The following is a 21,949-nucleotide window of genomic DNA, read 5'->3' as shown; positions in this document are numbered from 1 at the left end:
AATCTTTTTTTTCTTACTTGCTCTTCTCAAACCTGATCTTCTTACTTCTTAATCTTAATTTATTTTTCAAACTCTTAACTTATTTACGTTTGTGCAAATTACTTTTTCATTATTTTTTTTCTTGAAACTTAATCTTTTTAATTATTTATGCTATGCTTGTAGTTTTGATCACATACAAAATGTAAACTTTAACATTTCTCACACCCTAAAGTTAAAAAATAATAGGTTGTTAGTTCAAATAAAAAAAATTCACACGATTTTTGGAGGATTCGAAGTTTTACTTAAAAAATTATTTGTACTTAATTTGTAGATTTAAACTCTACCAAAAATAGTATGAAAGAAGAAACTGACATCCTTGTCTATGACCTAAAAGTAGGAATTGGGTGGATAATAAAGTGAATTCACTTAAAGAGAAACACAAATATACATATTTTGACTATGCTTTAATTGATCAAAAAATATATTAGAGTAAAAGGGAAACAATTTATTTTATTGTATTATTCTTTATCTATCAATTAAGTTATAAGATGAAAACTTAGCTCAAAAATTAAATAGTTCTCTTATTCAACATGTATCAAAGTCACTCGCAATAAGGAATGACAAATAAACTTGTACTTGTGGATAATATATAAACTCATCTTAATTTTAACAAAAAAACACTTGATTTGATTAAATACATGTATGAGTATCAATAATATTTGATTTGTTAAATTAAATATAAAAATAAATATATAATTATCTATCACGTATTTATCTCATTTTTAAATTTATAAAAATTTAATTTAATTTATTAAAAGATTTACTTGAAATTTATATAATAATTATTTTATTTTAATTTATATTAAATAAAATATAATTAATGTAATTTTGTGTGGAAAGAGTTTCGCCTTTGTCTATTTATTTCCATCCAAATAAAAATCAAACACAAGGGCAAGACTCACCGATGGGCAGCGTTGTAATTTCAATACGAGGGATGGATTCAGTAATCGGGTCAGTTCAATTAGGGCACGCTTCGAGTAGGTTCTGAAAACGCAAACCAGTATATCTAGTCTGCGCTTCATCCCTGGAGCTTCGGTTCTCTTCTCTTCTCTTTTCCACCAGTGTTCAGCATCAGAACCCATCCATCTTCTATCCCCTTGTTTATCGGCGCATGCCACAGGTTCAACCTAAGTGCTGCTCCGAATCCACCTTTCTCTGCGCGTAGATTCTCGTTCGCAATCTCCGCCACACACTCTTCTCTCCGTTCGGTAACATTGGCATCAGAAGATGTCGGGCGGTTTCTTTCGAGTTAGTATTTCGCCACCGTTGAACTTGCAATTACTCTTTCTCCTGTTCAATTGAATCGGACCTAACTTATCTCAACATTTCTCAGATCTTCTGTGTTCCATTTTTTACTTGTTTCGCTCGTCCTTGTATTGTTTTGTTATCGTAATTGTAGCGTGTTACTTAGCTTGTGGACTGTACATGTTGAATTTCGTATATAGGGCACATCCGCGGATCAGGACACTCGGTTTTCGAACAAGCAAGCGAAGCTGATGAAATCGCAGAAGTTTGCACCGGAATTGGAGCATCTGGTCTGTTTCCTTGGTTAACTTTGATCTGTAGATTTTGTTAGGGTTTTTCGAAGTGCTTTTGCTGTTTGGAGCGACGAGGATTATCGTTTATATGAGCTTGATAAATAAAATTTGTACTCATTGCCTTTCTGTCTGCCACTTTCTGTAACAAATTCAGATATGCTTGTAATATGGTTTAGGTGGACATGACGAAGGTGAATATGGAAGTAATTAAGCCTTGGATCACCCGAAGGGTAACTGAACTTCTTGGATTCGAAGATGAAGTGCTTATTAACTTCATACACAGTCTTCTGGATGCAAAGGTAATTTACTGTTTTTAATATTGTCATTTTTCCTCCTAGTGTGTATTTGTTGAAATTATATTATATTTATTTTATCTAACATCTATTTGCTTTTAGGTTGTGATTGTGCAGTCTTACTCCTCCTTAAACTAAACTATTGTTGATGTATATGCATTCATGCATTTTTGGCTATTTTCATTGCTTTATCACCAACTTTTTGATTTTTGATATATCTATACTTTAATTTTTTCACCATTTGGTCACATTCTATTCGTTTTGATGCAGGAAGTGAATGGGAAAGAAGTTCAAATACAAATTACTGGATTTATGGAAAAAAATACTGGAAAGTTCATGAAAGAGCTCTGGACACTTCTTCTCAGTGCACAAAAAAATGCCAGTGGTGTTCCTCAGCAGTTCTTGGATGCCAAGGAAGAAGAACTCCTGAAGAAGAAGGTGCTCTTGACTCTTGATATGCCATTTGTTGGATCTAAATTCTCAAAATACCTTTTCTCTTTACTTTTAGGGGGTTTCTGACAGAAGTTTTGTCTTCTGGATGTTTTAGGCCGAAAATGATCGGATAACAAGTGAAGTTCAGAGGAAAAAAGATAAGGAAGGTAGAGAGCTCATGGAAGAGAGGCTGAAGAAACTGGTAATACTACTCTGTACATGCTGGAGTCACATTTTATAGAGCCGAGATTTTGGTTTTAACTTTCATTTGTGTTTCTATGACGTTCAGCTAGCTTCTGCAATTATTTGGGTTCATGTCCTTTACCTCAAACTACTGTAGGACGGTGGATTTGATTCCAAGGATAATGATACAGCATCAGACCCAACCTTGAGGCTCAGGGATTCTGGTTTCTATGATCGTGACGGGAAGGAAACTGACAAGAGGAATGGTGTTAGAGCAAGGAGCAGGTGAAATGGATTCATTCGTTTTTTAATAATTACATGTGATGTTATTTGTCTTTTTTAATGGTTTCCCCGTGGGTCAAGCTTCAGAATACCAGAATATAAACTAAAATTGTTTTAGTTTCTTACAATGGGTGGATTATTAAGTTATGTTTATATATGGTGGAAGAGGTTAGTCATAGTTCTAGCTGATGACCTGCCAGGGTGAAAATATACCGTGTAACTCACTTTATCCACAAGAGATCTATTTGTAGAATAAGCTGGATTAACAAGTTAACAAACTTAAAAATCATTCTTGAATCCAAAGCTATATCCTACTAGTGCTCATATTTTACCATGCCAATTGACAACCATAAAATTGCCTATATTACTTAAAAATCTCAATGAGAATTACATTAAATTGTTGAAACTTTCAGCTTTAAGAAGTCATTTGAATTCAATGTTAATTATTGATGTGATATTTGAACATTATATTATATGTGGTTGGAATTACATCTTCAATTTTTCTCAAGTGTTGTCAATCATGACATACACATTTCATTTCAACTTTCCCCCCCAATTAGTTTTAGCTGTTATTTAAGTATTTTATGACTAGAGAGAACCTTGACGGACTTGGCTCTTTGAAACTTTGCAATTGAGATCTTGAGTACTAATTTGTTGTTACTCTATTATAGGCATTCTAGGTCCCCACATTCACCTGCAGTTTCTGCTTCACCTCACCGGTAACACTTAAAAACTAAATTCTAATTATATTTTTCATCTTTATTTTGAGTTGGATTTGGATGACTGAAAAATGTGTTTGCTATCTGTTGCAGAGGTTCACCTTCAAGGTCAATGAGCAAATCATTTTCAAATTCTCGAAGTTATTCAGGGTATGCTTGTATATTTGCTAACTTAATTTCCTTTTTGACTTGATTCATTTTTGTGCCTTTTCCCATTCGTTTATCCAAATTTGGTGCATAATTAAATATGCAACTTGGCCAGTTGTTGGATCTTCATTTTGTTCCCCACCTATCTAGTCTTCTAATAACTATAATACTATGCATTTAATTTTAATTTGGATTTGTCATTTTGTATTAATGGGTGTATGTTGTTTAGTGGTAGACACAAGTCAAGGAGTGTATCCAGGTCTACAGAGGCTCGAGGACGCTCTCCTTCTTCTGAAAGGATTCGCCGATCTCCACGACGACGATCTGTTTCTCCTCACAGGCATTCACCACGTCGTTCTCCTCATAGGAGATTGCCTTATTCAAGGAGAAGATCTAGATCCCGCTCAAGTTACAGATCTCCTTCTCCTGTACGACGTAGAATGCATTCTCCATTCCATCGAAGTTCGCCTTCTTTCCGTCGACGTAGATCACCTTCTCCAGTGAGGCGACGTAGATCACCTTCTCCAGTGAGGCGACGTGGATCACCTTCTCCAGTGAGGCGGCGAGGATCACCTTCTCCTGTGAGGCGGCGAGGATCACCTTCTCCTGTGAGGCGGCGAGGATCACCTTCTCCAGTGCGACGACGTAGATCACCTTCTCCAGTGCGACGACGTAGATCACCTTCTCCAGTGCGACGACGTAGATCACCTTCTCCAGTACGCCGGCGTAGATCACCTTCTCTTGGGCATCGACATAGATCACCTTCACCTATTGGACGACGGAGGTTGCTTTCACCTAGACGAAGAAGATCTCCTGTCACTCGGCATAGGTCACCTTCACCAGGGCGTCGAATACCACCAACCAATGTACGACATAGATCAGACTCCCCTATGCAGTCCCCCTCCCCTATACGACGAAGGTATGGTAGTAGAACTCCTCCACACTCTCCATCTCCATTGCGACGTAGGTCTCCTATTTCTGGTAAGAGAAGATCTCCTAGTATCTCCCCACAAAGGTCTCCTCGAGATGATTGGAGTTCTCAGTCTCCTGTACGGCGTGTATCTCCATCTCCGATTAGAAAAGATTCCCCAAGACACCAAAAAAGTCCTTTGCAGTCTTCTATGGGGAGAGTCAGGTATAGTGGCACTCAAGAAAATGCTTGAATAATATTATTGTGTTTTGTCTTGGGGGTGCATAAATTTATTTGTGATAATAGTGAAGCTTAATGTTTGTACTCTACACTCTGTTTGGAACTGCAAAATTTTGTAGCAATGGTTTCAATCATGTTTGTTCTTGAAAGTAAATTTATAAAATCTTCGGGGATACATATGTTGCAGAACCCAAGAAAGATTGTCATCTGAGGCAAATCAACCCTCTAGTCCTTTAGGGCCTATACGAAGAGATAAAGGTGGCAGAGCTTCTCACTATAATTCAAAAGATTCAATGTCCACACCTGAGAAGTCTCGAATTCGATCTGTATCTCCAGAAGCAAGGAGTGAGACCAGCAGTGAAGGGAGAAGGTAGTTGTTCTTGACTTCGTGCTACATTCTTATCTTCTCATCATTGCTCAGATTTTGAATGTTCATGCACATCTATTATTTGGTTTTGAAATGTTTAGTCCTCATGAGAGCCCTGTGAAGCAAAGAAGGGAAAAATTGACCAATGAAAGAAGCTTGAGTCCTCTGAAGAAACAAAGAACCCATAAACCTAGCATTGACAGCCCAGAGACAAGAGCCGAAGCAGAAGAAACATACTATTCCAGGTTTGATGTTGAATTGGATTACTTTCAGTTATTTGGTTTGCTTTTTTTTAAGAATATAAGTTAGTATTATAAATTATTTATTATTTCGCTTGCTCCTTTTTCTCATTCTCTTTATATATTTGACAGAGAAAGCAGAGATCCTAAAATGAATTCATCACAAAAGATATCAAAACATTCCCCGGTTAGTATGCGGAAAGGTTCACCTGCAAAATATCGTCATGAGGATGAGTTTTCTCCTGAAAAGGTGGCAGCTCATCCAACTTCTGAATATCGTCATTATGATAATAATGATGGGAGAAAGACAGGCCGGGATATAAAACGGTAATATGTTTGGCATACTGCAGCTGTCCTAACTAATTTGAGTGCCTGTACACTGCATAAATATCTGATAATAGTTAACTCTGTTGGCAGTGATAAATCTTCTGGAAAGGGCAGTGAATTTCCTGCTCAACAGAAGACATCAGCGGACAAAGAAACTTTTTCCCGGGAGAAGCCTCATGAATCCTATGCTGTAGATATTAAGAAATCAGATGACAAGGACCAATCCCATTTTGCCAAAAGTAGTGACCGGCACCACAAATCTGAAGCCACTCAAGATCTAGTTGGAAAAAATGATCGTGCCAATCAGAGTGCTTCATATGATTCTGTTTCTGAGGAGAGTGGTAAGCATAGACGGGAGGGAAAGGATAGGAGAAAGCATAAAAGGTCTGAGAAAAAGTATGCGTCTTCCGACGGAGATTATAGTTATGATTCTGAGTTAGAGGACAGGAAAGAAGCTAAGAAGAGGAAAAAAGAGGAGAAGAAGCTGCGGAAGGAGGAGAAGCGTCGAAGACGTGAGGAGAGGCGTCGCAGAAGGGAAGAACGGCGTGCAGAGAAGCTGAAAATGAAGAGTAAAACAGACTATATTTCAGATGATGAGGAAGCTGAACGAATGGATTATCATCACAGTGATAGTGAAGAGACACCATCTGAGCAAAAGAAGCTTGAGATTGAATTACGGAACAAGGCTCTTGAATCCCTCAAAGCAAAGAGGGGCATGAATAACTAAATGCATCACTTTCGAGTTTAAGTCATTTTATGCTTTAAAAACTTCTTGAGAAATATCTTAGTTTGTTTAAGAAACTAGGCTTTATAAATGTTATGTTCATTATTTTTGGGTAAATGTTTGATGTTATCTATCTTTAATGCTGGCAGCGGAAAGGGATAAAGCTTTCTGAGCAAATCTGTTGAGTACAACTCTTTGCAGACATTGCCCTGTTTTTACTGGTAATATTTGTCTCCCCTTCGTTGGGAATTTCATGTTTTCTGGGTGGTGCATCTTGGTTCTGTCTCTTTATATTTTTTCTGCTATCTTGGTTTGTGGTTTCTCGATTGTTTTGTTATTTTTCCCTGTGGCTTTGATGTGGTTGGTAATGTTGACTAGTTTCTTTAGACCAGATTAATCCTGAAGGTCTTGGTAATATTATTAATGAGGTTTATACTAAATTAGCTTTCTGGTCAATTGGTAGATGAATTTTATGTCAACTCTAGATGACCTGGTGAGAAGACCATGTGCAGATCTATATTTTGAACCTCAATTCAGGTGAAGTTTTTCATTCTTTTGGCATTTTTTTTTTGGTTCTAGAAGAGCTTCATAAGTAATCTGTTGTATGGTGCATAGGTGGTTCTTCCTCGCTGTATATTTTTCAAAACTAACTTTGCATATTAGTAGTTGTTCCTGGGCTGTGTTTCCTGGAATTCTCCATGTATTTTTGGGTCCTACAAGGTTGATGTAGCTGTATGCTTTGTACAAATGTGTTGTTGGGGTGCCTACTTTGATTGTGTGCAAGAGTTTGGCGATTTTTTTTTCAAGCATTCTGCTTTAGTGAGGTTTATTGTGGTTGCTTCGTGTAGAGCAATTAATTTTAATTTCCCTGCTTCGTGGCAATGTTAAGTTCATGCAGAGTGTGGTTGTTTGTTGCATTCAAAGAAATGCTTGTTTCCAATTTTCCTTAGTTGCAATGCAAATACCTTTATTTCCGTCCTTTCTGTGCTAATGAGAAACTTCAAGGCTTGTTTGTCCATAGAAATTCAGAGGGTTGTTTCTTGTGCTGCTTGAGTAGTATACTATCGATACTCGCCGAGTATGAAATATGGTAATTTTTTAAAATTGAAGGCGTGGCTACTGGCTTCCTTAATGAAATTTAAATAATATAAATTAACTTTTTGTAGATTGTTGTGAAAACGTTTTCTGTGGGCCATTTTCTTTTCAGAGATTTTTTAATAAAAATATAAAAAAATAATTTGAAAAATGATTATACAAGTCTTAAAAAAAGGAATATAAAAGAACTAATTAGAGTATTATTTTTAAGTGACATCTGAAATAATTTATGAAAATGTATATTGAGGAATTATTATAACGTGTCCTTTTTGTTTCGTAGCATTGCACTGTACATAATGTTTTTGATTAGTCGTGCATTCAGGTGATTGGTAATGTTTAACTTTTAGTGTTTCAACATATATAAAGTGATTTTTAAATATTTTTGATAAATTAATGAAAGATAATTTTATTTTTAAGAAAAGTCAATTATGGTTTTTTTTCTTCCACAAGTTATTTAAAAATTTCAAAATAATATGTATTATTTTTTTATATTTGATTTATATTTTTTTAAAGTTTGGATGAGTACCTACAAAAATTGGAACCAGTTTTTTTTTTTGAATTGGTTTTTATGAAAAGTCCAAATAATCTTAACTCGAGTTTTTAAACATTTTTTAAATTTAAAATAATATAGTTATTATTTAAATTTTTTTTCTTCTAAACCGTGGGTACATATTCATTATGTTGGAGTTATTATTTCAGAAAGTGAGAGCAGAGGAAGCGAGGAAAATAGGAGTCTATGCCTTTCGGTATAACATTTCAATTGGCATTGTGTTTGGAATTTATATGAAATTTCTTTGAGCTAATAAAATTAAACTTTTTTTTTTCATTTTTCATGAACCTGTATTAACTGCTTTGTTTAGTTTTATTGTAAATTTTATGATATAAAGTTTTATTTAATAAAGTTGTATACTTTTCACTATATTTTCTGGGTCTAGGGTTTATCGAACGAGATCCTTGGGCAGTTGCGCTATAAAAGTCATGCGATTTCACCTGGTCTGGACTCTGGACTCCATCCAAACGACAGTAAAAACATACTGCTACTATTCTCGCCTTGAACGATGGTCCCAATTATTTAAATTGCTCATGAAACAGTCAAGGTTCAGCATAACATTGTTTTTTTATTTTTATTTTTACTGAAACATAACACTTTTAAATTAACATTTTACCTATCTCATCTAAATCTTGCAAGTACGCAGCTCATGTACCGCGCCTAGTCGCCTAGACTCACATCACTTCTCTATTATGCATTAAACAGTTAAGCAATAAAAAAACTGTAAGTGATTAGATGGAATTTACCATCGTGTTTAAATAAAATTTGTTATGCTAATCAGTAATCACTTGAAGCATAATTAACTTTCTCTGCTCCCACTTTTAGTTTAGTTTTATACTTTTATCTGTCTAGGACTAGTTATTATTGAACTTTAATTTGAATCTTTTTTTAAGCTTTTAATATAGTCTACGAAGGGTAATAGACGCGAGTATTAAGTATACTATGTTAAAAACTAACGATATACAGTATATACTTATTTGTATTTATCTATATTTACGTGACTGTATTATGTTAATGGCCCACACAAGAACAACCAACAAGCAAATTCGGAAACTTTTTTTCAGGCGAGGTAAATGCTAGTCGTAATTGAGTGTTTGAATTTGAAAGTATTTCCTACCTTATATTGGGGTACTGTACCCTTAACCTAAAATTTTAGTGCATTATTTTTTTGCGAAGTTAGCACACTAATTGACGGATGAAAACATAGCTAGAGGGGAACGTCATTTTCTGTGGTATGTGAACGCTTGGTGTTGGATATTTGCCTAATGGATAGTGTGTCAACGTGGCTGGAAGCAATTGGCTAGATTCTGGTTACCTCTTCCATTCAGATAATTGGCAGAAAGAGCAAAGAAAAATAATGGTTGAGAGGCTAAGGCAGTGATAGTGAGCCAGTCCTGTTGAAGTCGAGGGTGAGCTTGGAAATCCATCCATGGCTCCCACTCTTACATCAAATTCATCTCTCTTAGCCACGACGCCTCATTCAAGGTTGAGCCTCCGTAATCCAAGGGTGAGAGTGTTTGCTAAGAAGTCTGGATCATTCCCATCATTTGGGCTAGGCAAACCCAAAGACGATTCTTCTCCTGAAGAAGGAGACACCTCATCCAATTCCAACCCCTTTCGTTTGAACTTGGGAAAGTTACCCGACGTAACTTCCTTGATCCCTGTTCCAACCAACAACACTTCTTCTTCGCCAGGCTTTTCATTTGGAAACCCAAGGCGCAAGGACCCTTCCACCGTCTTTGTCGCTGGCGCATCAGGCCAAGCTGGTATTCGCATTGCACAAACGCTGCTTAGGGAAGGTTTTAGTGTACGTGCTGGAGTCCCCGAACTTGCTTCTGCACAAGAACTCGCTCGTCTTGCTGCTCAATACAAGGTAAACACACTCATCAATAACTTCCCCCTCTCTTCAATTTCTCATTCTCTCCCCCCTCACTCACCAAACTACACAACTCACTCTTGCCGCTCCCCTTTAAATTCAACTTTTTTCTTTCAAATTTTATATTTGCTTTAATCATATTTAAGAATATGATCAACTTGGCTATTACACAAATCACAATCAAAAAGGACATAGTTATGAAATTATGACTTGTATGTATTCTCGTTACTTAAATATAATGGTAATATAAAATTGCTATTTCAAGCACTTTAACCAGAGTGCGATTCCGTATGATATAATATCGCATTACAAATTCTAGTGTCAGTGGAACCACAAAATTGATCTATACCATGTAAAAAAACTATGCAAATAAGACCCTACGACTGAAGTACAAGTTTGAAATGATATTAAGACTAATTAATAATATCTGATGTGGCAACAAAGTGTACTAATTCACTGAGCATGCCGGAGAAATCACCAATAATATAGAGCAATGAATGGGAGCATCAATTGAACTTATATGAAAGAAAAAATATTGGTGATACCAATCTCTAATTAACACCTAAAGAGAGAATGAGAGTTAAAAGAGTAGGATTGTTCATAGTTTGCACTTTTTAAACAATCGAATCGAATGAATCTATTTTATAAAACAGGTTAATAGAATTTTTTTTAAAAATGAGTCGATTTGTTTGAAAATGGATTGAGTTTTTTCAAAATAAATTTGTTTGATGCATTTTAATTATGGACTTTATTCTCGGAATCAATTTTTTTTTTTTTATAAAATCAAATCAAATCAATTTAAACTAAAACGTTATATAAAAGTGGAATGGTTTACTAAATCAATTTTAAAAAATAGTTCATGTCAATATTTTTCTCAAAATAAATTAATTTTTTATTAGTTGGGTCAGTGTTGAATGAGTTCGACTCGGTTCATTTTTTCACAACTCTATAAAAGAGAGAAAAATATAAGTATGATATGATGCAATAAAAAGAAGAAAAAAAATATAAAGAATATGACTGACGTGTATAATATAGAAAGGTGTCAGCTAGTATTTGTGTTGTATAAAATCTGTATTTGGCAGTGTATTCCATTTGGAGATACTAATGCATGATGAGCAACGCAGATAATATCAAATGAACAAGCAAAGCGTCTGAACGCTGTGCAGTCAAGTTTTGAGAATGCAGACTCAATAGCCAAAGCAATAGGCAACGCCAGCAAGGTGGTTGTGACCATTGGTCCCACAGAGAATGGTCCAACCGCAGAGGTGTCCACATCAGACGCCTTGCAAGTGGTTCAGGCCGCACAGCTCGCAGGAGTAGGCCACGTGGCAGTCATCTACGACGAGACCACCGCCGGAGCCTCTACCTACAACGTACTCGATGGCCTCTCCTCCTTCTTCAACAACCTCTTCTCCCGGTCTCAACCGTTGACCATTCAAGAGTTCTTGCAGAAGGTCATTGAAACGGACGTCAAATACACCTTCATCAGGACAAGTTTGACCGATGATTTCACACCCGAGAGTTCCTACAATGTTGTCGTCTTAGGCGAAGGAAGCGCCAGTGCAAACGACTATAAAGTAATGTAATGTATGCGATAATATCTGATCGATATTGTATCTCTTTTCCCCTCCCTTTGTTACATTCTTATCTCCATACTTGTATGTAGGTAATAGTTTTTTAGAAAATGATGGTTGTTATAGGTAGCCAAGTCCAAGATTGCATCGTTGGTTGCCGATGTCTTTTCCAACACTGAGGTAGCAGAAAACAAGGTATTCTTTTACATTAGCTGGATTATGCATCTAGTGTTTGTTATATCTAATTGAGATATACATTTGAATGAATACTGTTATATCCTCCACAGTAAAATCTTCTGATTAATTAATCATGTTAATACTTTGGCATCGAATGGAATAGTAAATTTGAAAATATAGAAATCATATAATAACAGAACATTTTGGATTTTTATATTTGACAAGTTATAAAGATCGAAGCATTCTGTTGATCAATACATTTTTCTGTCTAATAGGTTGTGAAAGTGTACTCGGATCCCAATGCTCCCTTGAAGCGTGTAGATGAACTTTTCAAGTAAATCAGCTGATATAGCTTGTCGTTTCTCTTTTTCATTACAGCATGCATGTTTGGTTTCATGTTTGAATCATCAAAACAAAAAAATCACGTTAAATTATCGATTAATGTGATTTTAAATAAATGTTCATATGTTTTAAGTTAAAGAATTGAGCCCAGAATTGATTTTCAACTGAAACAACTTTAACTAACTCTAACTAACTCTAACATTATATATATATATATATATATATATATATATTTTTGTTGAGTTTTATTTGAAAGTCATGTTTAGAATAAAAATACTTAAACATAAATCATTTTACTTTAAAATTAACCATAAACAATTTTGCAAAATCAATTTTAGAAACACTTATCCATCAACTGGTAATGGGTTATTTCAGCTTAACCAATATCTCGAATTCGAATTTTGAATATGCAACTATGTTAAATACACGGAGGAAAAACCTAATTGTCATAAAAGTTCTATCCCACTTAAGTAGAATTGCCTCCCGCAAAGAATACATGTGATCAATACCAAAAGAGTATCTCGTCCAAACACAGAAAATAGAACAAAGATTTTTAAGTTGCTTTCCTTTGAGGAGGATTAGTATGTGTTCCTATTCTATCTGATTTATGCAACTTTCTTCTTACAGCACTATTCCTGAGGATGGAAGAAGGAAAGCCTATGCTGAAATGCAGGTAAAAGCAAAGGCAGAGGAAGAGGCAAGAGTGGCTGCTGAGAAGGCCCGTGAAGCTGCTGATTCAGCAAAGAAGCTGGAAGAAGAGGTGAAAAAGCTTTCCCAGCAAGAAGCACTGGCTGCTAGTTTAGCTCAAGAGGCCCAAGAGAAGGCAGATGCAGCTGGGGCTTCAGTGGAAACCCTTTTGAACAAGGCAAAGGGTTTTGGTGCAGGGTTTTCCTGGGAAAAGTTGAGCACACAGATTACCACTTCAATCCAAAAACCTGATGGTGAGGAAGAGAAACCAAAGGTGCAGCTAGCCACTGTAAGGGGACAGGCCAAGGCTCGGAATCTGGCCCCCAACAAAGCAGTGGTTAAGCAAGCAACTCCGAGAAGGGCTGCTAGTAAACCAAAGGAGGAAAAACCAAAGCAGGCAGAGACAGCAAAGGAAGTGAGGAATGTATTTGGTGGCCTGTTCAAGCAAGAGACTATCTATGTTGATGATGACTAGTGGAGGCGGAGCATCTTATCTTGCACGGCATAAAACTATGTTGCTTGAGTCTGTGTTACCGTAGATAATTTGGTTGCATGTGTATGGTCTTGTAAAGTTCTATGTTTTGAAGCAGGATATTTATTTAGTTGTATTGTACTGGTTCAGAACCCTGTTTTCGGGGGAAAACAATAAAAGGGTTTTCCCTTATCTTCTCTGCTCTCGTTAATTCTTATAAATTTGATGATTGTAAGGTGAAAGTTGTTGACTTTTATGTACACTAATTTGGTATCATGTGAGTACATCTTGCTAATAATTAATAATGTCTTAGGGCTTAGGCCATGGTCTTGCCTTACTAAGGAGTGATTGGAATATGTGATTCTATTATATATTTAGTATTTTTTTTTAAGTTATTGTATATATTTATTATAATTTTCTTTAATTTTAGTAGTAATTAAAAGGAAAATGTTAAATAGTGTGTGGTGAATTTTTAATTAAAGTTTTCTCTTGTTTGTGTAAGAAAAATAACAAAGTCAGAGATCTATGACTATAATGCTTACTCATGGTTGCAACTGTGAAGAATGGAGAAAGAATGAACAAGTCATAGAATCATGGTTATAACGCTAGTTTGCGGTCATAGTGGTGAAAAATCTGGAAGAAGCAAAAAATTAGGAATCTCAACATTGTAACGCTCAATCAACACCCAAATTGTAGGAGCTTTCTTCACTATAAAGGACTTTTCACCACTGTAGTGATGATCCATGGTTGCAGTAGTGGAGTTAAAATTTTCAACTTTTTCTTGTTTTTAAAGATCATATAAATAACAAACAAAGAGAGAGAAAGAAGGGGGATGAAAAATGTGAGCTAGAGAGAAAAAATCTAGGAGAAAGAAATGAGCTTTGAAGGAGGTTTTGGAAGGTTGAGATCCTTTGGGAATAAGGGTTTTTTCTTCTTCATCTTTGTACCAGTTAGAGCCCTTAGCATGAGTGACTGACATCTCTTAGATTGGGTTTGAATGTAACTACCATGTGTAATCCTTTGAATCATACATACATACATACATACATATATATATATATATATATATATATATATATATATATAGATGTATATATAGATGTATATATATATATATTATCATATTTGTATTGTGATTCTGATCTTAATGCGTAAGCTGATTTGATCACTCATCTTTTGATCTATAATTTTGAATCTTGTTGGAAAACATTTTCTAAACTTAGTTTGAATCATTTAACCTAATAATGACTTGTGCTAGGAATAGATTTAGATTTGTTAGCCATTTACATCCTTATGCTTAATGTAAAGATTTAATTTGGATCATTTAAGAATCATGTTTCAAGGTTTAATCCTTAGAGATTCAAGTTTGAGGAATTAGTTTAAGTAACTATATGAATGTGGGAATATAAAAACTTGAATTCATATAGAAGATTCATCGGAAAACATAAGTGTTGTAAAAGTACATTTAACCCCAAATTTCTTGCATAAGAATAATTTCTTGAATCAATAGTGTTAAACATCTGATTTACAATTTATCTTATTTACATATTTGCTCAATATATTTGTATATGGATGTTTATACAAATTAAACTAGGAAGAAAATTACATAATATTTCCAAATCCAGGAGAACGATATCTTAAATTATTACAGGAAATTTGATCTACTTGCCAAGTGTAAAAAATCTTTCACCACTTGCTTTATTGATAATTTGAGTGTTTGTAAATCATACTTGTTTCAAATCACAATTCGGATTTGAGAAGGGGCAAATTTAAATATGACAAAAACTCTGGTTGCATGAAAGATGGAGATTTGCCCGTGTAAGTCAAGACATTTGTGAGATCTTAAAAGTGCTTTACTTCTAAAAAAAATGCACATAATTTTTCATGTCCATTTAAATCATGCAATTATAATTATAGTGCAATTTATTAGGTCAACCTTAAGACGATTAAAACCTTGTTACACTAGGTGAAACTACATTTTTAAGTTACCTTTTTAATTACCTTTTTAAATTAATAAAAAGTAATTTTTAAATATGTTACAAATAAAAAACAAATTAGAGGGTCGTAGTCCCTTTAAAGTATGTTTAACTTCACCTAATTTGAAACTCAAGATATCTCTTTCTTTTTGAGTTAACAAACGTGAATATATCATTATTTAATTTAATATTTTCTATAATTAATATTATTAAATGCTTTTAAATTTCTTTTTCTTTTCTATTTTTTTAAATTTCTATTTTACATTTTAATTTTTCTTATCTTATATCTTATCTTTTTATACTTTTAAATCAATTTATTTCAAATTTTATTTTATATTAAAATGCGTCTCTTCTTAATACTTAAACATTTATATTTATTTATAAAAAAAGTTTAGTTCAATTGATTAAATGCAGTACGTGAGTTACTTTAAAGTCATTGATATCAACTTTGATTTTCATGAATAAAAAATTCAATTGTATTTATTTCAATTAGTTATATATATATATAAATAATACACATACAATACACATGATATTCTACTAGAACGATACATAAATTACGTACCTTCTCAAAGTGCGTTACTTCTGGCATGATGAATTTTCTAAAATTGTAGCATTTGATATCGGAGTAAGCCACTTAGCAATGGTGTATATCCCTATCCAATTATTATCTTAGAGGCTACTAGCTAGGATCAATGCAAATAGTAAATATCTTATTCCTGTTGTTGAGCTTCATAATTGGCCATTAACGGAATATTTATGGTTGTACTCTGACTGTTGTCTAAGAATCTAATGCTTTTAGGCTTACATGCTTTCAACTAATCATGTAATTAGATGATGTCGGATAAATTGTTCATGTGCGATAATAAGTTTCACTTAAAAATTTCGCTTAAGCATATTTACATTTTCTTTTAGGAAAATCAAGGGTTTATTATTAATTTTTTATTCTTTGTCATTGCATTTCCTATTTTCAAATATATTTTTATCATAAATAGTTAAAATGGCAAAAATCTTGTTTTTGATCTGTCTTATAGAAATCTTTTCTCATAAAAAATACAACTCTTTAAAATGAAGAATCAAAGAAAAATAAAATGATATTTTTATAACTATTTAAAAACAAGAAAAAAATAGAAAACGTTTCCTTAAATTAAACTGGTTTATTTGATCCTGTTTAATTTGTATTTCCACACACAGATAGAGGGTGGTTTAGAGATAATTGTAAGGAACTTCTTTACAATATTATTAATATTATCTCTTTTACAATTATCAATTTTAATTTTAGTTATTAATTATTTTGATTTATAATTTAAAAGTTATAATTTACTCATCTCATCTCTTATATTAAAACATGTTTTCATTGGATATGTTTTCTCTCTATATGCATATTTTAACATTTATGCATACCTAATTTTTCCTATATGTATTGTGTGTATAACTTTACAAATACTGTTTGCAACTATAATATGTAAAATATTATGAAATTGATTAGGATGTAGTCATAATTAATTGAATTCCAAAAATTACAATACGTGTACAATATTTCGTGCGCAAAATAATCTGGAAGGGGAGGAATTGATATATGGAAAGGATTTTTCTTAAAAAAATGTCAATAGCTCAGGCTATGAACTTATAACAAATTTTACCATCAGCGGTTCCGATCATAAGAAACTGCAAACTATATGCATATTTTTGTCATGAGTCAAAAGGAAACAACAATAAACAATTTCTACAAGGAATCACATCGCGTACATATATATATACTTAAGCAACTTTAATTTGTTTGCTATTCTTAACTACTGAGATTATAATTGGATAATAAAATTTGGTAAGTACTTTTAATGTTGTTTTTTAAATTAGAATTAGAGTTTTATTCGGATAATTAATCTACCTATTAAATATTTACATGTACCTAAGAAATCAATATATTTCACCTTCGTTATCATTTCATTTTTTTACAATATAGTTCAAACCTCTTTACACACAGAAACGCAGAACAACTAACAATACTCTTATCTAATATAGTGCATGTAGATTACTGAGTTAATCCTAGAGTAGTGTCAGTTAAAAGCATACTTGCAATGAATATATATATATATCATACTGAATGTAAGGAAAGGACTAAAAGTAACCCAAGATTATGCGGGTGGATAATGTATACTGAATTAATACACTACTAACTAACTATTTTTCTTACATTAGCTATATGTCGCCAAAAAAAAAAAAAAATGTTGCCACTGCAGAGAGATCTTACGGTTATGCTGAATCATAAATTAAATGAGAAAAGTTGAGACAGTTGATAGTTCTATAGTAGAGTTATGATTTTTAGACACTCCCTATTTTTAAACACCGGTACCCTATTTTTACCATTAATTTCTTTTATTATCTACCTCTTCATATGTAACATTATATCACCTATCATATATATTTATATTTATTTCTCTTTTATCTCTTTCGTTTGGTGTCCAATAGCATCTCAAGTGACTAAATATATTTTTCCATCACAGAAAATGAAAGTTTAGCATTTCTCGAGCCACTAATAGTGAAGAAACTCGTTAAACTGAATACTCCAAAAAGATATCAAATTACTTACGTTACGAATATGTTGACATGTTTTAAAAATAGATGCAAAATGGAAACTCACTTTTTCAGAAACTAATTAAAGCGAAACAAAATTACAAATGTTATATTTAGCATGATTGACAATGTCAGAATTTAAAATTGTTGATATATATATATCGTCTGCTAGCATTCTAAACTATACATTTGATAAATAGATTAATTCTATATATAGATACAGGCCAGGAAATTAATTGCTTTGTTCTTATCGACGATTACTAAGGGGTTGAAGATGGCAAGGCTAGTTCTCTTTGTTCTAATCGATAATAAAATCTTGTCAGAAATGGAAACAAAATACATTTATTCTGAGGTTGACATCATATGATATATCTACATATTTTCTTTCCTTGGCAAGCTCATATTCATTGAAAGCATAATCTACATACATCAAGCAAGGGCAAGCTGCATACATATTAATTGTTGCTTCTACTTTAATTTTGGTGTACTTGAGTCGAATAAGAATTGATTAGATTAATAGGGTTTGAGGCAATACTTGGATTGCGGTGCAAGACTCAAAATTGTACCCAAAATAAACGAATCAAAAGCAGTAATCATGTCATGTCCAGTAAATTTTACAACCAACATATGAAATACAAAACAATGCTCATAATTAATTTTAAATCAAACAGTATATGAACTCTCTTCGCAAAGAAAAAAAAGGGGTTTCATGAACATCTACAAATAATTACGTATTGAGGATTGAACTCAAAAAAAATTTCTTGTACCCGTTTCTGATGGATCCTGTGGTTCAGGTCCTAGTCTCAGTTCAAGGTCTAACTCCTCCGATGAAGAATCTTGTCTAGGTAACAAAGTCTGTTCAGTAGTAGTTTGACCTAGTGGCGAATTTTGCGTTTCACTGCTAGTTGGTGATTCTGCAAAGAGTGGAAGCTGCTTCGTGTGAATGGCTCTGGAGGAGGCGTGTTCTTGTTGAGATGACACATTCCAATTCCAATTTGCTTCACCAGACATGGCTTGATCCTGCGGAATGACCTTGTCCAAAGATGGTTCAGTTTGGTTTGAAATTGAAGATTGTTGTTGTTGTTGCTGCTGCTGTTTGAGCTTGGCTTTGTCTTTTCTGTGGATGTTCATGTGTCCCCCTAGTGCTTGTGCATTAGAGAACCCCCTCCTGCAGAAGTTGCACTCATAGGACCTTGATGTCACGTGACTTGCACCTTGATCCTCACCCTCAGTGGGATTTTCTGATGGTGCAGCTTGATGATTAAGATCAGACTCCATTTGATGAGTTTCAACTTTTTTCAAGATGTAGAAATATGAAGTAACATAGACAGGAATAGAGATGGTCAACAAAGGCAGATAGGGGTGGTTTTATATGCTGAATGGGAGCACAAACAAATCACAAGTTATGACTCTGGTTAAAATTAAAAAAGTTTAACTCAGTTGGTTAAGCATTCTGCATGAGTAGTTTAATATTGTATTTGATTCGTATTTATTAAAAAACATAGATATAGATATTAATTAGAGATTATGCGGTTTAGGATTATTCGATAATTTCTCTATAATAATTTCTATATATGGCCTGCTGCTTTCATGTTCACATTATTTTATGCAAGTGCCATGTAATGAGAATGTAGCTTCCTGGATGTTTTACAGCTTGAGTGGTAGCAAAGGACAAAATAACTTCAGGCTTGAAATACTACTGAGTCAAATATTGTATGTGGACAACTTTTGTGTTTTGGCTTGTGGCTTCGGCCTACGTTTGATTCAAATGTTGTCTCGCATAAACTCACAATGTTACTATCAACACAAGTTTTTATATAAATATATACTATGTATTTAACTATATATAATTTCGTGTAACTATTATTATATTGCCGTGTGTTCTCTACAAAGCTTGCTTTCTAAGTTGTTTCTAGCCAGTTATATTATATATATATACACACTTATTTGAGTTTAAGTATGGCAGTATATGAAATAATTATATATTATTAATTAATTACATATTACAATTATTTATTTATCTATTATAAAAATTAATAACTTATTGTAAATAATGGTTTGTAATAGGGATGACAATGAGACCTCATGGGGGCGCGTAATAGTAAACCCGTTCCCGCCCCGCCATATTCACGTGGATATCTATTAAACGGGTATCCATGAATTTCTCGAATACTCACGGATATCCATAGATATTTATAATTTTTTTAAGAAATTAAAAAAATTAATTACAAATAATTTTAAGTTTATATTTAATATCATTGAAATATTAAAAATGAAAATTCAATGTTAAGTTTAAACTTGTATTTAGCGTTAATTTTATTGAAATAATAATAAAAATGCAAGATAAACAATAACTTAAAATACACCAATCTCACACAAGTAAGTGAAAGTCTCATATCATAAAGTTACAATAATTCAATCTCATAATTCCAAACGAAAGTAAACAATTTAAAATACATAAATCTTATTGGTTCAATAATCAAAGCTAGAAAATTAATCAAATTACATCCAACATAATTCTATGGAAAGAAAATAAGATGAGAGAGTGTAGTTTTAGGATTATGTGGTACAAAGATAATTAGGATATTTAAGAAATATTATTAAACGGGTACCACGGGTATGAATATCATCATACCCGCCCCCGCCCTATTTATAAACGGGTAAAAAAGTTATCCATCTCCGTTATCGGCAGGTATTCAATTAACTGATCCATTTATTATCCATAGCGGATTTTACCCGCAAATACCCGCGAGTGCGAGTATTTTTTCCATCCTAGTTTGTAATTAGGCAATAGTGTAAGACTACTACATCACCTATTTTCTTTTAGAAATCATTATGTTTGGATAATAAAACATGTAAAAAGTGATTTTATTTGTTTGATTTTGCTGGCTACTAAACATAAAATCATTTTCTGCGATGTGTTTGTAAGGATTTGAAAGAGCTGAGCCGTGTATATTACTACTTTAAAGTAAATTTTCTTATGTAGTTGATATTGTAAAGATTTTTTTTTTCCAGAAAAGAAGTAATGATTTTCGTATTCACAAGCAGATTTTGGGTTATAAGAGATTATATATATATATATATATATATATATATATATATATATATATATATATATATATATATATATATAGATAAACAGAGTTTGGATTGTAAGAAAAAATAATTATTCAGAAAAATCATCTTTAAAATAGGTTGTTAACGACTGAAAAACCAGTTTATAATTAAATTTTTGTTATAGACTAAATTATGGGTTTCTAATTACATTTACATTTATATTAGAGACCGTAAAAAAACTCTGAAAAGGTTAATTAGCAATTATAAACGTATGTTCTAATTATATTTTAAATAGATCAAAATTTGAGTTTATAAATAAATAACGAAAAACCATTTTCTAATTTCATTTCAATTAGACACAAAATAGTTCATAAACTTTGACTATTAGAGACCGATTTATTAGAGACTACAAATATGGTCTCTAAATGCATATCTAAATTAAACTCTTTAGTGACAGAACGTATTCGGTCTCTAAATCTGTCTGTTGAATAAATAGAGTTTGGATTGTAAAAATTATTATAATTTAAAGCATGAGTAAGTATTTATTTTAAAATGAAATGATGTTAGCTGATATTAATTATATATATATATATATATATATATATATATATATATTTTGAGTTTACACAAATAGTATAAGATACAAATGGTATTTACTACATATATCTACTAAAAAAAATTTTAAGGTAAAATTTCTCATATGAGCTTTTATTAACTTTGAACTTTAGCAAGTAAAGTCCTATATATGTCAAGCTATGCCCAACTTAACTTTGACTAACCTCTTAATTGGATAATGATATTTGGTCTAAAGATCTCCAATATATCATTGAATCAAATTGAACAGTGTTAAGTTTCGATTAACTACTAAGTGATAGTACGTGATACTTGATTTGAGAATTTTCAACATGTCATTAACCCCACCTAGTAATTATGAAGTGTCATCTTTTATCTACCATTATTATGGATTAAAAAAAACATATGCATGCTTTTGAAACTTATCTACCATTATTGTTTTTTTTAAATGTGGATGGTTTTAAAACCATTAACCCTCTAAATTTTTTCTAACCATAAAGCATGAATTAAGAAAGCTAAAACAAAGATGACAAATGTAGGAGTGTTCATGGATTAC

General features: G+C 32.9%; 3 protein-coding genes across 5 annotated transcripts; 2 read left to right on the top strand and 1 right to left on the bottom strand.

Moving 5' to 3' along the window:
- The first annotated feature begins 959 nt into the window (after nucleotides 1-959).
- On the top strand, nucleotides 960-8,826 carry LOC109816303 (splicing factor PWI domain-containing protein). Of its 3 annotated transcripts, none has more exons than XR_014428523.1 (15): nucleotides 960-1,287; nucleotides 1,485-1,574; nucleotides 1,754-1,876; nucleotides 2,141-2,308; nucleotides 2,418-2,504; nucleotides 2,643-2,770; nucleotides 3,439-3,486; nucleotides 3,580-3,636; nucleotides 3,863-4,768; nucleotides 4,971-5,153; nucleotides 5,252-5,395; nucleotides 5,522-5,716; nucleotides 5,807-6,661; nucleotides 6,904-6,977; nucleotides 8,471-8,826. XR_014428523.1 is itself a non-coding variant. In XM_083062255.1 (13 exons), the coding sequence occupies exons 1-13, from the start codon at nucleotides 1,267-1,269 to the stop codon at nucleotides 6,441-6,443; spliced, it is 2,787 nt and encodes a 928-aa protein (XP_082918381.1). In that variant the 5' UTR covers nucleotides 960-1,266; the 3' UTR covers nucleotides 6,444-6,665. The 3 variants fall into 3 exon arrangements, 1 of the variants encoding a protein (XP_082918381.1); XR_014428524.1 differs by lacking the exon at nucleotides 8,471-8,826 and adding an exon at nucleotides 7,056-7,414; XM_083062255.1 differs by lacking the exons at nucleotides 6,904-6,977; nucleotides 8,471-8,826 and having other exon boundaries at nucleotides 5,807-6,665.
- A 435-nt stretch (nucleotides 8,827-9,261) lies between these two features.
- Nucleotides 9,262-13,405, top strand: PTAC16 (plastid transcriptionally active 16). The gene is made up of 5 exons (XM_083062256.1): nucleotides 9,262-9,958; nucleotides 11,086-11,538; nucleotides 11,662-11,730; nucleotides 11,988-12,046; nucleotides 12,682-13,405. Exons 1-5 carry the CDS (start codon nucleotides 9,515-9,517, stop codon nucleotides 13,214-13,216), a joined length of 1,560 nt encoding a protein of 519 aa, XP_082918382.1. The 5' UTR covers nucleotides 9,262-9,514; the 3' UTR covers nucleotides 13,217-13,405.
- Nucleotides 13,406-17,862: 4,457 nt separating this feature from the next.
- Nucleotides 17,863-19,561, bottom strand: LOC109816301 (uncharacterized). The gene has a single exon (XM_020381249.3). The coding sequence runs from the start codon at nucleotides 19,039-19,041 to the stop codon at nucleotides 18,511-18,513; it is 531 nt and encodes a 176-aa protein (XP_020236838.2). The 5' UTR covers nucleotides 19,042-19,561; the 3' UTR covers nucleotides 17,863-18,510.
- Between the last annotated feature and the right edge of the window lie 2,388 nt (nucleotides 19,562-21,949).

This window comes from Cajanus cajan, chromosome 8 (assembly GCF_000230855.2).
Source record: "Cajanus cajan strain Asha chromosome 8, NIPB_CcT2T_4, whole genome shotgun sequence".
Lineage (NCBI taxonomy): Eukaryota > Viridiplantae > Streptophyta > Magnoliopsida > Fabales > Fabaceae > Cajanus > Cajanus cajan.
This window is presented reverse-complemented; position numbering and strand designations above follow the sequence as displayed.

Bases quoted from the DNA above. Each gene is read 5' to 3' on its own strand.
- LOC109816303 (XM_083062255.1), top strand. From the start codon at position 1,267: ATGTCGGGCGGTTTCTTTCGA. The intron at 1,575-1,753 runs GTCTGTTTCCTT...AATATGGTTTAG, and splicing joins CACCGGAATTGGAGCATCTG to GTGGACATGACGAAGGTGAA. The intron at 3,637-3,862 runs GTATGCTTGTAT...TATGTTGTTTAG, and splicing joins AATTCTCGAAGTTATTCAGG to TGGTAGACACAAGTCAAGGA.
- PTAC16 (XM_083062256.1), top strand. From the start codon at position 9,515: ATGGCTCCCACTCTTACATCAAATTCATCTCTCTTAGCCACGACGCCT. The intron at 11,539-11,661 runs GTAATGTAATGT...TGGTTGTTATAG, and splicing joins CCAGTGCAAACGACTATAAA to GTAGCCAAGTCCAAGATTGC. The intron at 11,731-11,987 runs GTATTCTTTTAC...TCTGTCTAATAG, and splicing joins CTGAGGTAGCAGAAAACAAG to GTTGTGAAAGTGTACTCGGA.
- LOC109816301 (XM_020381249.3), bottom strand. From the start codon at position 19,041: ATGGAGTCTGATCTTAATCATCAAGCTGCACCATCAGAAAATCCCACT.